Here is a 16159-nt window from a genome sequence, read left to right as displayed (position 1 = left end):
CTTTTCCCGAAAGATAAACATCCCATAATTATTGTGCTCTGAGAGAGATGTCCAAGATGGCCACCCAAATGTTGCTCTTGTTGCAATGATTCCAGTGCTCTCTCCACCCTACATGATAAAGTTAATGTCTGTATTTAAAAGTTTATGATAATCATAACCCTGAAAGTTTTTTTTAAAAAAACAACCAATTAGCAAATTCTGGTTGTATGCTGGGAGAGTCTGCTCAGAAATTCAGGACTGAAGAGTGACATGAACAAGGAGTAGAAAGTGATGGAGTAGAAAGCAGAAGACCAGATGAGAAACTCTGACTCAGTCCATGATGTCATTAGAATATAGCCACACTCTCCATTAGCTTGTCTTACTTAGATTTGACACCCAAAGGGCTTAGCTTCATGTTTTACGAGGTGCTGGCAGGTCACTATCAGGTACCCTGACAAGTCCTTGAGAGCAAGGACTTCCCTATTTTGCTCACTGCTCCATTCAGGATGAGCTACATGATTTGTGGGGTCCAGTGCAAAATGAAAGCACAGGGCCCCCATTAAAAATTATGAATAGTCCTTTTGTGGCCAAAGTTGAGGTGCCAGTGGTCAAAATGAAGTTCAATTCCTTTGTGATTTCTGACCGGAGCAAGAACCATAAAAGGTATTTCAATGCACCTTCCCACATTCACAGGAGAATTATGTCTTCTCCTCTTTCCAAAGAGCTGAGACAGAAGTACAAGATTCGCCCATCTGAAAGAATGATGAAGTTCAGGTTGTGCGAGGACATTACAAAGGGCAGCAAATTGGCGAAGTAGTCCAGGTTTGCAGGAAGAAATGCGTCAGCTTCACTGAACGAGTGCAGCGGGAGGACGCTAATGGCACAACTGTTCATGTGGGTATTCACCCCAGCAAGGTGGTCATCACCAGACTAAAGCTGGACAAAGACCACAAGAAATCCTTGAACGTAAAGCCAGATCTCTCCAACTAGGAAAGGAAAAGGGCAAATACAAGGAAGAAACAATTGAGAAGATGCAGGAAAAAAACAACTTTCATTAAAAACTTGAAATGAAAAAAATTATTAATAATGTCAAGATGGCAACAGCAGAACATTAAACCAAGAATGGGGCCCTTCTAATCATGGGGCCGCCCCAGGCATCTGCCCGGGAGTCCAGCTCTGCCTCTATCTCTATCAGAATAATTCCGGGGACAAAGTAGGGGCTCAGCAGGTATTTGAGGGCATAGTAAGTGAACTCATGTTTATGAGGTCCTACTTTTTTTTGTCTACCTCCACCATGGTTGATCCATGAGAGTTTGGGGGGGGGCTTGTCAGGAGAGGGGGAAACAGAGGAGATTCAAGGCTTTTCTGTCCTCTCAGTGGCATCTGATTACCAAAAGGAAATTAATACATTGACTGTTAGATTGACCAGTAAGAAAAGCAACTGCATTGGAGTGAATGACTGCATCTAACTATGGAACATACTGAAGCAAGAGGCCCTATCAAAAGACATTTGGTGTTTATTTGAGGTCTTTTAAAGGAAAAAAACCCTCAACTTTGTAATATATTTAAATCATAGGGTTAGGAAATCTGCCCAGAGGCCACAGACCATTGCCATTTTAAAATTGGTATCCGTAGTGGGTTGAATGGTGACCCCCAATAGGTGCTCATGTCCTAACGCCAAGAATGTGTGACTATGACCTTATCTGAAAAAAATGGTCTCTGCAGACATAATTAATTTAAGTATCTTGGGAAGAGGGGATCATTTTAGATGATCTGGGTGGCCCCTAAATCCAACAGCCAGTATCCTTAAAAGAGACACACACTGAAGAGACTTACAGAAGAGGAGGAGGCAACGAGACCACGAGGCAGAAACTGGAGTGGTGCGGCTGCAAGCCCAGGAAAGCCGGGGTGGCACCGGCACCGGGAAGGGGCGAGGAACGTGCTCCCTCCCGGCCCTGCCACGGGGAGCGTGGCTCTGCTGGATTTAAATTTCTGGACTCCAGAACTGTGAGAGAATACATTTTTATTACTTTTCGTCACTAAGTTTTGGTAATTTCTTACAGTAGCCTCAGGAACCTAGTAGAGTATCTGTAGCAAAAATGTTAAGTAGCCAATAAGTAATGGTTATAAGTACATAGGTAAAGTAAGACATCTTAGATGGCAAAACGGTAAGCATGACTGTCAGGCACGCTGGAGGAAGTCAGATACGCTTCTTTTTAACTGACAGGAAAGGCTTCACGTCTCACTGTGGAACATTAGGAACGATTTCATGCCACGTTTCAGAAGAATGTCAAGGTGTAATTTTCACGATGCCAATACTCAGCCCATGGAGTATACTCAGCACCAGAACGTATTCAGCATTTTACCTCTTGACAGTCGGCAATTCTGGTCCTCCTGAGACGTACTGAGAGCATGTAGAATTCGGCCCTTTGAGAGATCGAGGGAGGGCAGGCAGAATACCGACAGCACGAGTGTGGTTTTTATTGGCTCCACCCACGAGTCACCTAAAGCGTGGCCTGTGAGTGCTGCCTCATCTGGACGCCTCTTTTTTAAGTAGTTAGTCATCGAATTTAAATGAATATTTCTGACTGATTTTAAGGCTGCAGTAGTTTAGAAACCAATCATTTTTGGATTGTAGGTCCATTTGTTTGACCCCAAGAATGATCACATTTGAGATGAAATATATGGCTTCCCCCACTTCTTTTTTTTTTGTCAAAGTAACACCATTGACAGAATGAAGGATGCCTTAGTTATAATATCAATAAATATGTGTTTACCCGGAGTACTGGTTGGCCGTAATTATCAATATTCACACAAAAAGTAATTTTATGTTATAAATAACTTCTTAATAGCTTGTTTCTTTGGACTATGGATTGACATATAGACGACAAGGGAATCTATTATACATTTAATTTTCTGTTATGAAATAATTTCAACCAATTTTCTGGTAAACTTCAGTGTGCTAGCAAATTCTTTCATGAGTAGTTGCTTGCAGCCGATATATGATCATTCCATGGAAATTAGAAAACTTCTTTAAAAGATCAGTTTTTTAAATTGCAAAGATGTTGGTGAAAACCCAGTTCTTGCAGCTTTGAAAATGGGTGTTTTCCCATCTCTAATATCTTGTCTTGTGGTGCTAGAGTTTTTAAATTCATGAGAAGCTGAGAAACGACTTTAATTTTTAAAATTTTTTTCAAGGAAAATGAGCCCCTGGCTGGGCTTTTTTTTTTTTTTTTTTTACTATGTCACTAGAATCTATTTCACTCCAATGAAAGCTAAATGTCAGACTAAGAAGTTAAATGTTTTTCTTTCAGATCTTGTCCTTCCCTTATTTTTTATATTATTAATTGAAATGTTTCATCATTTTAAAAAATTTCCTTGAACATATGAAGAAAACTGGTGGGTGGTGAATGGTTCAGCAGACCCTGGTCTTCTTAGCAGGTTTAGGGATGAAATCATGTCCCTTTGCCTTGGCACCCACATTTTTTTTCTAGCTCTAATTGCTCCCTATGCAGTTAAATTCTCAAACTGTGGTTCTTTTAGAGACTTTCCTACACCCACCAAGGCCCCCCCAAAGAATGTCAGTTAAAGAGAATCTTTCATTGCTTGAACTATGCTTCTCTGAATTCAAACTGGGCTCCAGAGTGCTCTATATCAGGACACTGGAGCCGAGCTGCTACTGATTTGTGCCAACTTTACACACTCAGATAGGATCCAAGATAACATCTGGTTTCCACCTTGCCTTTGGTTGCCATTTATGCTGTTACTGTTCATTCAAGTGTTATGTAGAATCCTCTGTCCAGAACCTCAATGGCTCCTGAAGGAGGCAGTACAGGATGGGTAGTGAGGCTCATCCTCTCAGCCCCCTCTTGGCAGAAGATTGATTTATAAATATGGGAGAAGAAAGATGAGTTGTAATGACTCTGGTTTTATGTCCACCAGGAATCCATAGCCCCTTCACCCTGGTGGAGTCAGTAGGTCCACTCCCATACACTCTTCAGTCTTCCCTGCTGGCATTTCTTTCCCTCTTTTTCATCTTGGTCTCCCACTGGGACAATTTTCAGATGGATTTTATGCATATAAAAATAAATGTGTGTGTGTGTGTGTGGTAGGAGATAGGGAGGTGGGAATCTTGGTTTGAGGGTCTGCACCCCTGGTGTTAGACCAGTTTAGGGAGCCACCCTTCACCGCTCACGTACACACAGCATCTGGACAGCTATGGACTGCTCACCTCTTGCATTTCTCTCACTTCAAATCTTGACCGATTTCACTGGATCTGAGTAAAACAGATAGTTCTTCTTTGTGAAACCTTAAACGTCACCAGTGAACATGTTTTAGGGTTTCGTGCAGCCACAGTTCCTAGAAAACAGGCTCTGTCTAAATATATTCAGTGAGAACAGGATGATCATCGGAGCAGGTCTCATTGGCCAAGTCACTAATGAGCATCCCACTTTCAGTTGCTGTCCCTCATTCTTGAACTTGAGTGCAGCCTGCTGGCAGTGTAGCTTCAAGGCCTTCCACTTCAGAGGCTGCTGTAGGCTTGAGACTTGAGGGTCCACTGTGAGTCAGTAGATCTCCTCCATGTTCCACTCAGCTTCAGAAAGAGAGTTGAGCACAAGGCAAATTAAGGAAGATGTTGGGGGTTACAAATAGAAATAGAAGCAATTAAAAGTTCATTTCAACTCCCTGAACTCTAGAAGAGCTGATATTGCTGTGCAAATAAATATTCTGGAAATAAATCGTTTGTCAAGGAGAAATAGTAATGAGACTGGAAAACTTCATGGAGATCCAGAAAAAGGCTGAACCTTGTAATTTTTGAGGGCCTGAGCCCAAAGAGGAAGTAGGGGAGATTAAGGAAACTGTTAGCCAGAAACCACTTCTCCCGCCTTTATCTGTACGAACTAGTTTTTTGAGAGGTGAAAGAAGCCTGGCCTTAATGCAGGGTCACAGGTGGTCTACAGCACAGTGATACTACCTTTCTGGCCTTTGGGCTTCAGGAACAGGCTCAAACAGCCTCGTGGTCCCTCCAATTGGCCCAGAAAGTTGATGTGGAGGCTCTCAGAGGGGGCTGAGCCTGAAGAGGAAGGTGGCTGTCCTGGGAGGTGATCTCACTCAAGTGGCGTGTTGGGATAATGAGGTCGCACCGTGATGAGAGAGGACTAACAGGGTCAAACAGTTAACAGTGAGGTATCATCAGTTCTGTGGCCACTGTGGTTATTAACCCTCTCATGCCAGACAGACTCGAGTGATGGCAGTGGTGGGATTTTCATCTTGTTCAGGCACCTCTGGTTGGTGAAGGGGCTGGACTTGGAATAGGCTGTGAGGAGGGCTGAGTTTCTCTGAGGCCAAGCAGGTGGCACCAGGGAATGGCGGGTTTCCAGCACAGGAGCCAGTGCTGTGCACACTGAAGTGCTCGGCAGCATTTCTGTGGTTTTGTCGTGTGGGCGTGCACGTTTGAGCTTCTGTGACACAGCGGCTAAGCCACTGCTCCTGGGCATTTCCTGCTCCACTGCAGGCGCATTTCCAGCGACCTGAGCCCAAGGACAATGGAAGTCGTTTTGTGTTTTTCTTTTACAAAGAACAAACTATTGATCCTTCCTTAGTGCCTGGTGAATTCTGAAAATGCACCATTCAGACCTGTGCTTCCGTTGTTTGTTCTTGGGATAGCTGGAGAGTATTTACTCTGTAATGAACTGATGGAGCCAAGCCACACCACCCTGCGACCATGCAAACGACCACTCCACAGGGGACTCCTATGCAACATTTTCCTGCATTTCCTGGATTAGCAGAGACCCCTTCCCTTACTTAGTGCTAATGGTGTGGATAAGAAGCATATTGAAAATTTCTTAAAACTTGGTCTCAGAGAACTTTTTCTATCAGATAGTTGTAAAATTTAAATAAAAATGGAAAATAATTTAACTTGTCTTTCTCCCCAGGAAACCTATATAAACCTATAAATTATTAACCTATAAACTACTGTTCACACCATAGAGAGAAATTTTTTCTAACATCTCAAATATTCAGATTTTCATGCTTTTAGAACTTAACTAACAGTGTTGTCTGACCCCCTGAAGTGAAAAATGCTTCTCTCCATGAAGGCAATCGAGAGATACATTGCTGTAATTGATATGTCAATTTACATCATCCAGACCAATATTTCCACAGGCACTTGAATGTAAAATGTAATGGAGAGTTAAAGAGGCCCATTATGGTTCTAATTTGGAATTGCTATAAAATTATGTAATCTTTGTCCATGCCTAATGCCTATCTTGAGAAAACTTATAATAATAATATTATACATATATCTTGTTAATAATGGGTGACTCCGGAAAAGAACAGTCCCCAACTAGGGTCAGATCCTGGGGATAAAAGTTTTAAATATTCATCTCTTCCTAGTCAGTGATTTTGTTTTTTGCTTTTTTTGTTTGTTCATATGGGCTGTTTGTTTTTATAATTTTCTAGACCCAGAATTATAGAGTATAGAAACTTATAATAATTTAAAATATGAAACAGCACATTGTGTTAAAAATCATTAGGATTAATACTGTGTTCTTTTAACCCTGTTGTATTTATTTGACCAAGAAAATACAATTGGTGCTTGGCCCCTCAAAAAACACCCCACAAATATTAATTCAAATTTATTACCCTACAAGTTCGGTCTTATGAGGGAGATTTATGTATGCTCCTGAATACTTTAACCCCTGGACATTATTTAAACACAAAAACAAATCAGAAATTGCAAAGGTCTTATGTTCCTTTTCATTGTCTGAAATCAGACTGCCCAAAGAATTGCTGCAAATCCCTGGCTGAACGATAAATCCACAAATCAAAGAAAATGATAGCCCTCCCAGAATTTCCAGGTCTAGATAACCCCCTCGCCATGTTTATTTATGAATCTATTACTTCTTGTTTGGAAAATTTCCTTGACACCTCATGGTGTGTATATTACATTTTATTCCCTACAGTCTGAGGCACAGTCTAACTAGAACATGTGCCCGGCAGCTTTGGAGAATATGATATTCACTCAGCAAGAGAAACGCTTCCCATCAAGCAGCCCCCCGGATCACACTTTATGAAGACAGTTTTTCACTGCTGACATGTCAGCGTCTGTTCTCAAGTTCTCCTGCTGTTTTCCATAAAGGACGCTTTAGTATGGAGCTGGCTCTGAAGCCGACTGTGCACTTGCTTTTGGTGGTTATTAACAAAAGAATTGCTTTAGCAGCATCTAAATTACATGTCATCATTATCATGCACTGCACACAGTTCCTTGTTAAAGATCTACACTTTGTTGTAATAAATAATTCACTAAAAATGTTCAGAGGGGCAAGGAAATCCATGCGAAAAGGCTATCTGTAACTTCTGAGGTAGCTTTTGCAGCTCAGCAGGGGAATTGATTTACTTGGGAATACTCAGAACTGAAGCTTAACAAAATTAATTGCCACATATGTTTAAATTTCTTACAAAGTTGCACTTTGGTTTTAAAGTCAGTGAGGCAACTGTGAAATGTCTGAATCGCTCCAGTTGAAGACAATTAAAGAAACAGATGCAAATCAGCACTTCACAAAGGGGTCAACTCTTGTTTTAAATATGCCAAGCATCATACCAATTTACAGTCAACCATTATGATTGCAATCAAATTATGAACATTTCACTTTGTGATTTATGTTCTAGAACAATGAAATAAAACTATCTCTCTGTGGCTTAATTTACATGAAAACAAAAGGAAGAACTAGCTTCCATTTGACATTCCAAGTGGCAGTGCAAGCTTGCTCCTTATAAATCATTGTGAGATTACTCACTTTCTTTTTTCCTTTTGCCCTAAATTTGGCCTCTTGGCTGCATCAGTATGAAGTCTCCCTAGTCAAGTTCTGGTTATGTGGAAGTCTTTACCAACATGCATTGATCCAAGGAGCTGATTAAAATGTATGCTAAATGTTTGAAGAAAAAGAATGCAGTATAGATGAAAAGGCTTAGAACTGGCTTCCCACTAACTGTAGTTCACCAATATGGGTATAAATCTCTACAAAATTGAACCAAAAAAACTAAACTAGAATCTTTAGTCCTTGATTTGAATGTGAGCAGCTTTTATATTCTCTGTCTGGATATCTCCTGAATATACCGATTCCTTGTTAATACAACCCCTTCTACAATGAAACAGCAGTGTACAGAGGTAATTGAGTTTGAGGAAGCATTTGGCAGCTTTCATGAAGTCTTCAATTGCTTGCTCAGGAATATGGAGTCATCAGATTTTTATTTATTTTTTTTGTTGTTTATTTTCTTATTTCTGTGCATTCTATTCGACAGATAGTTGCCACGATAATGGCAATTACAGGCATTGTCATGATGGCTTACGCAGATAATTTCCATGCGGACTCGATCGTAGGCGTGGCGTTTGCGGTGGGCTCCGCCTCTACGTCCGCGTTGTATAAGGTATGTTGTGCGCTTTCTTACGTAGTCAATTGTCGTCTGCAGCTTAGACTTAAATAATAAAGGAAGGGCAGAGAAAATCTCGGCTAGAAACAAATAAAGCTGGTTTAATAAGTGCCATTTACTGAGTGCTTGCTACATGCTGGGCACCTGCCAGAGAATTGTGATCGCACCCTCATGAGACAAAGGTGTTTATCCCCGATTTCAAAGAGGGAACTGAGTTTGAGGAAGCATTTAGCAACTTCCATGAAGTGTTCAATTGTTTGCTCTGAAATAATGGAGGCATCGAATTCTTATAAATATTTTTGCATTTGGTGTGTTAATATTGTTTGAATGACAGAGGAGGATGCTGAGGGTTTGAAACATTAAGTACCTCGCCCAAAGTCATACAACTAGGATGTGATAGAGCCAAGATTAAAACACACCTCCCGCATCATCAATCAGTTGTAGCAGAGGCGGAGAAAGACCTCTCCCCTCTTTATGTTTCTTTACTTGACCTACCTACGGTTATTATCTTAATTCCAATTGAGGTGTTAAAATTAATAAACAAGCTGTCGTTTGAAAAGTTACCTTTTGCTACATATTGACTCTGCCACACAAGTTCGTATTATTAGCAAAATGAAGAGTCTCTCTTCCTCTCTGAAGGATACTCCTGGCTTGCACTGTGTACTCACTGTTCTTTCTCTCCTGGAACTGCTGTCGTCAATGAAAATTCTATTCAATCATTGCTCTTAACTTCAGAAGTGAGGACTAGAGAGCAGATCTAAAAGGGTATGCCCCAAAGCTCCACATTTCAGAGCCAACTTTCTGGATGTAGCTAAAGGACTTATTCCACTTTTATCTCTCTTGGTGTTTGAATGAGAAAATTCTCTCTGAAAGGCAGAAAATGCCCTTTGCCTTTCTCGTGGACGCCTTTTCTCATTATCTGCCAGCACTGCAGCTCAGAGGACACTGAGTCTGTCTCCATCCTGACATTTCCTGGCCCACTGATTCTGCGTGACAAGCTTGACGAGTGTTCACTCAGTCACCAGTCGTGTCTAACTTGCCCCCAACTGAGACTCCACTGAGATGTCTGATGTGACCAAAGACTAGTATCTGATCAAGGTCTCTTGATTAAGTCTCTCAAAAGAACAAATAATAATAAGTCCAATAGAAATTAAAAGCACTATCTGGCATCACTGTGTGACCAGGATGGCCATCTGATAGACAGGATTCTCCTGACCATGTTACAGGTGGACCCATTACAGGAGAGGTAGTATTTGCTGACATGCACAAACTTGTATGAGAGCCACAGAGATCTGCTTCATTCTCCATTGTTTGAGGACTCACATAGGAAGCGAAGGGGTTAACAAAACCAAGATGTAGGGACTAGAGTCCTGGTTCCTCCCCAGTCTGACACGCGACACTAGGTTCGCCGTTCATGCCTTCTTGCCATCTTTCTCTGTCCACAGATTTACAATCCAGAGAAAAAGATTTTTTAATCTGAAGAATAAACAGTGTTTGTGAAAATATTTTAAGCTCTGAGAGAAAAGTATTTATAAATCCAAGGCATCATTGTTATTTACCTCAACGAATAATGACAGGCTCTCCCTATCCAATATGATTTTCAGTCTCTGTCCAAACAAGAGTGAAATGAATCCCATGCTTGGAGGGGAAAATTGACAGCATCTCAAACTAGAAGATTTTCCTGGGTTTTCCCGCTTTTCTTTATGACCCACCCTATACCACCACACTGGTCACGGTGCTCAGCACAGTGTGTAGTGTCCCCGCAGTTTCCACCACCATAAGGAATTTGTCTCCTGGCACTTGCTGTTTCACATGAAGGCTACAGGGCATTTTAGCTCCGTATCTCAGCACCACATGGGATGTCATGGAGGTGGCAGGTAAGAAGACATGGAGGATAAACACCGGGCCAGTTAGCTCCCTGAGTAGGTGAATAGAACTCACCTTTCTGGTGTGGCTTAAGGGTTTCTTCCCATTCCAGGTTTTGTTTAAGATGTTTCTCGGAAGTGCCAACTTCGGGGAAGCGGCACACTTTGTCTCCACGGTGGGTTTCTTCAACTTAATCGTCATCTCCTTGGCCCCGGTCATCCTGTATTTCACCAAGGTGGAGCACTGGTCCTCCTTCGCGGCTCTGCCCTGGGGCTGTCTCTGTGGGATGGCAGGGCTGTGGCTGGGTAAGTGACCCCGTGTTTTGCCTTCCACTCCCCATGTCACTGAAGTTCCCTTGGATAGTTAAATCATCACATTAGATTGTTTCCTTGGGTACCTCTGTCCTCTATTTCCCAAACTTACCTAAGGTTGGTTCATGTTATTGAATTTGGAAGGTTCTTTGCAGGCTATTGCTTGGTTAGATCAGAGCTCTCCAACCGGTGTGCCTCCCAGGGGTTAAAGTGCGAGCTGGAGGTCCAGCCACTCTGATCACCCTGGGGCTGCAAGCAGCCTCGTCCATGCTTCCTGCTCTACTGTATGATGCTGTTGGGTTCCAAGTGTGCCACCATGTGTCAGGCTGAGGGACAGAGGGACACTCTTACTCAAGGAACTCAAAGTGGTTCAAAGTGGCTGGAGCACTGAATGCAAGAACAGTGGTGAGGAAGATGAAAATGACATTCGGGAGGGCAGCCGGTAATGAAGGACCTGAAAAGCCACATTGACAGGGTTGGATTTACTTATTTATTTTTTAATATTTTATTTACTTATTTTTAGAGAGGGGAAGGGAGGGAGGGAGGGAGAGAAACATCAGTGTGTGGTTGCCTCTCTTGTGCCCCCTACTGGGGATCTGGCCCACAACCCAGGCATGTGTTATTTACTGGGAATCAAACTGGTGACGCTTTGGCTCAACTTTTTGGTTCACAGGCCAGCACTCAATCCACTGAGCCACACCAGCTGGGTCACAGGGTTGAATTTAAAATCCACTTACTTTTTAATTGAACTTATCGGGGTGACATTGGTTCACAAAACCATACAGGTTTCAAGTGTACAACTCAATAAAACATCATTCGCACACTGCATCCTGTGCCCGTCCCTCCAAGCAAAGTCTCTTTCTGTCCCCATTCCACCCCCCACCCTGCTGCTTTGCCCAGCTCCACCTACACCCCCACACCTCTTTCCCTCTGGCTATCTCCACACTGTTGTCTGTGTCTGTGTGTCATGCATATGCTTTTCGGTTAATCTCTTTCTTCACTTTCTTTCATCTCTGACAGCTGTCAATCTGGTCCGTGGACCCAAGCCTGCTTCTATTTTGTTCGTCAGTTTATTTTGTTCATTAGATTCCACATATAAGTGAGATCATATGACATTTACTTACTAATCTCTCAGCAGGGAGGCAACAGGCTCAGATCTGCATCTTAAACAGCCCGTTCTAGCTGTGCACAGAGAAGGAATGTGAGATACCAGCCCTCACTAAGCAAGGCAACGAAGTAGCACTGGGCTCGGTGGCTCAGCCAAGCAGGCTATGGCCTGCCTGATGACCAAGAAAAGGTCACCTGGACTCTTTTTAATATTTTTTCTCCCTTTTTAGTATTTTACTCCCTGTAACTCTGAGGCTGCCTGCCTCACCAAGGGCCTCCCACTTTCAGGCTGTGCCCCTGCTGTAACTTGACGTGAGAGGTACTTGAACATTAACAAGCCTGCTCTTCTCGGGCCCAGCAAACACCCCCACCCAGTGACCAGTGTCTCTTTGCTCAGAATCAAATCCTTTTCATGTTGCTACTCTTTCCTCACTCCACCTAAGACAGCCCCCTCTGCCCACTCCATGTTTACCCACAAGATTTGACCTACAAGACATCTGCCAACCCTCGCTTGACTTTCTTTATCAAGGTGACATAATCTGAAACACAATCTGAAACAGCAGAGCAATTCTTAGAAGAAAAATATGCTCTTATTTCCCGCCCCACCCCCATAGGCGCTGAGTCATCTTTTTACACTCTGGCCCAGGCCCTAAGGGGAGGTCTTAAGCAGGACAGGAAACACTTCAGCTAATTGTTGGTCCTTTGAATTCTACATTTGAAGACCAAAAATATGTGGTTATGACCTGTCATAACCTCTGCTAAGTTAAGTAGAAATCAGTAGCAATGTTTCCGCAAGACCAAACATCCTAATGAAAGGTGCCTGGACAATTTCCTGGCCCAAACCAATCTAACTGGGGACAATCACAGCCAAAATTTCACTGGTTGCGGCCCCACCTGCACACACACAATCTCCAGTTGTTGCCAAGTAGCCCTCCTCTAACATGCATCCCCAGACACGTCTAATACACACCTCTGAGCAAGCCTGCAAGGCTGGATGCTGCCCGTGCCGGCGGGACACTGGTTCCTCGCCAACAGCATGGTCTCCACACCCCAAGGGGTGTAGTATCCCAGCATGGCAAATTGATGATCCCACCTCTTTGCGTTTGTTCCATACACCCTTTCATCCAGCAGGCAGGAGGTCAGGCAGCCAGAGTGGCAGAGGAGAAAAACAAGAAGCTTACTTCTGATGAGAGATGCATACATCTGTCTCCAAAATTCGAGAATTAACTGGCCGAAGGCGCCGACAGTTTAGCACAGACATTGGTTATTTTATGTTAAGAAGGAAAGCACCTAGCATATCAATTCCCCTCTATCCTCCAATATCCTCAATATCCTCCTTTGTTTTACAGTCTTCAACATCCTGGTGAATGTCGGCGTGGTGCTGACATACCCAATCCTAATCTCCATTGGGACCCTGCTCAGTGTTCCTGGAAATGCAGGTACTGGTACGATTTGACGTGTGCACAGTAAGTCTCCTGCTCATGTTTGTTTTGCACCCTGAGTTGTTTCTCTGAGCAATTGTGAATTATGTCCCTTGCCTGCCTGGGAAAATGTTTTTAAATATCACGAAGGTGGCATCAACAGAATAACTATGCAACAGATTTCAAATTTGCAGCTATAAACACTGTTTTTACTTGGTTGTGTTTTTAGAATTAAATACTGAATGTATCATTTGGGTTTCATGTAATCTCCCTGACAACCTAATTTTGGGGTATTTTTAGAGGAAATTTTATGGAAACAAAAGGCATCCCAGCATAGGACTCTCAAGTAAACATCACTAATGAAAGTGTAGGAGACGTACAGGGTGTTGGCTCCCTATCAGCCCAACCCTGCGGAGCTGCAGAAGCTTTTCCCGGGGGCACAGCAGATGGCTCTCTGGAACAGGGATAGGAAAAAAGCAATTTGGTTCACTTCAGCGACAAGAGGAGAAGTTATTTTTCCAGGATAATCTTTCTAATAAAACCTGTTGGTGGAACAAGGAAGGGAAGTGGGTGATCTGGATGACTGCACAGTCCTCCTAACGTTAAAATGCATGGTTCCATTCCATCTTTCTTTGCCTCAGGACAATCAGAAAGTGTTTCTTGAGCACTTACTATGGGGATTAGAACTGTAGAAGAGACAGGAAAACGTGATATTATTGTTCCCTTAAGAAGCTTATGCCTGCATTGGAAAATGAGACCACCATACAGTAAATCACTTAGAGCTCTACAAAGTAATTTATCATTAAATGTCAGTTGTGTGACAGACTCCAAAGACTATAAGATATTCAGTGGAAAGGAATGTTAGGGAGGAATGGCATTGTCAAGAAAGTTTATTCATTCATCTATGGATTCATTCATTCAACAAGTAGTCTCTGAGCACTTAGAGCAGCTTGAAGCTGTGATAGCCCTGGTGAGCAATCCTGGGCAAGGCACAGTCCCTGCTTTCAGGACTACATATTATCAAGAGGGAGACAAAAGAGAATTGCTTTGATAGAGGCATGTACTGAATGCTCTGATAGCTCACAGGAGGTGCAACCAAGAAGTCTCCCTGCAAGAAGCCTAAATGGAGAGATCTAGTAGAGGGTGTAGTTGGATGAAGTAGGTATGAGGAGGAAAGGGCATTCCATGAAAAAAGAACAGAATGTGTGTGACCAACAATTCCACTATTAGGTACATACACCCCCAAATTGAAAACAGGGGCTCAAATATATCATTGTATATGAATGTGAGTAGCAGTACTCTTCACAATGGCCAAGGCAGAAACACATAAATATCCATCAACACATGAATGGATAAACAAATTTTGATCTATAAAATGGGATATTATTCAGACATAAAAAGAGAAAAAGTATGAATGCATGCTACAACCTAGATGAACTTCAAAAACATCTTGCTAAGTGAAGGAAGTCAGACACAAAAGACCACATATAGCGTGACTCCAGAATAAGTAAATCTATAGAAACAAACAGTAGATTGGTGGTTGCCAGCGGGTAGGAGGTAGGGGTTGGTAGCTACTTAATGGATGAGAAGTTTTATTTTAAAGTGATGGAGATGTTTTGGAAGCAGAGAGAGGTGATGATTATACAACATGATGAATATGCTAAAGGCCACTAAGTTCACTTTAAAATGGTTAGTTTTATGTTATATGATTATTACCTCAATCAAAAAATTTTAAAAGAATAGCATGTGCAATGACCTAAACATTAACCAACTTGGCTCTGAAAGGATGGAGAGGAAAAGTCCTAAGAAGTAATTAAATCAGATCACAGGGGCCTTAAGGGATAACTATGATTTAAAGATAAGGAATGAAAGGCAGATAAAGGGAACACCACAGACAATGCTGTAGAAAAAGGAAAGGTGAGCTTGAAAGAACAAGGAAGACCTTTGGAAATCTCCAGAAGTAGCCCTGAGTTGGATCATTTTTTTTTTTAAAAAAAGCTTAGAAATAGTCATAGATGGTGACTGACGTGATATTTCTTACTTAGCTGTGGATCTCCTGAAGCAGGAGGTGATATTCAATGTCGTGCGCCTGGCTGCTACCATCATCATCTGCATTGGATTCCTGCTGATGCTATTGCCAGAGGAGTGGGATGAAATTACCCTGAAATTCATCAACAGCCTGAAGGAAAAGAAGAGTGAGGAGCATGCGGATGACCTCACAGATTCCAGTGTGCACCTGCGAAGCAGAAGCAGGGTCAATGGGACAGTGTCTATACCACTGGCTTAAGGAGAAACACATTTTGAATGCACGTGTATGTATATTCTGTGAATATAATAAAACTTTCTCACTACCTGTATACTCACACGACATTATTAACTCTGAATTTGGATAAGTCATATGTGAAATAATGCCAACAATAAAAGTTTACATTTATATGCATATCAAGGAACTGGTATAAATAATCATAATAAAATTTTTTATTAAAATATATTCATTCTTGTTTTATTTCTTCTGGGTTTGGCAGGGTAGAATTTCCTTCCTACTGATTCACAAAATTTCCTGAAAACATGAAATTCTATTAAATTATGGGCTTGTCATTACTTTTTCCCACCTGAAATTGAGACCTTTTCATTCAGAGAAAGTTGTCTAAAAGGAAAACACTTGAAAAGGATACATACTTTTTATATATTTATATTTTATATATATATATATATATTATATATTAACAACCTTAAATTTGAAAGCTGGAAAGTAATTAAACATATCAACAGAGCGCCTTCTTCTATGTGCAAGACCTACACTAGAAATTAAGATGTGAGAGGTATTGCAGAAGACCCCATCTGTATTTCCAATGTGCTTGGAGTAGTACTGAGCATGAGAGAGGTTACAAATATCTCTAATAGGAGATAGACATTTGAAAGTGGCACAATGGTGACAGAGAGAACATCTGTCACCAGCCACCTCTAAAGCCCTTCACCACAAAGTTTTTTTGCAAGAGTCATTTATATTTGCTTTTACTTCTTCAACTCCCATTCACTCTT

At 41.9% G+C, this 16159-nt stretch overlaps 1 protein-coding gene and 1 pseudogene across 1 annotated transcript in view; both read left to right on the top strand.

Moving 5' to 3' along the window:
• Window positions 1-15466, top strand: part of SLC35F4 (solute carrier family 35 member F4) — a 160373-nt gene extending 144907 nt beyond the window's left edge. Inside the window, exons 5-8 of the mRNA XM_037139543.2 lie at window positions 8284-8409; window positions 10391-10583; window positions 13046-13135; window positions 15163-15466. Coding sequence (XP_036995438.1) covers window positions 8284-8409; window positions 10391-10583; window positions 13046-13135; window positions 15163-15404 — 651 coding nt within the window. The 3' untranslated portion in view covers window positions 15405-15466. The remainder of the gene's footprint in view (window positions 1-8283; window positions 8410-10390; window positions 10584-13045; window positions 13136-15162) is intronic.
• On the top strand, window positions 593-1037 carry LOC119044950 (60S ribosomal protein L26-like; annotated as a pseudogene).
• Window positions 15467-16159: the final 693 nt, after the last annotated feature.

The sequence above is a fragment of the Artibeus jamaicensis genome, unplaced genomic scaffold, assembly GCF_021234435.1.
Source record: "Artibeus jamaicensis isolate MK-2021 breed Jamaican fruit bat unplaced genomic scaffold, CSHL_Jam_final contig_851, whole genome shotgun sequence".
NCBI classification, from domain to species: Eukaryota; Metazoa; Chordata; class Mammalia; order Chiroptera; family Phyllostomidae; genus Artibeus; species Artibeus jamaicensis.
Note: the sequence above shows the minus strand (reverse complement) of the source record. Positions and strands in the feature narration are given on the sequence as shown.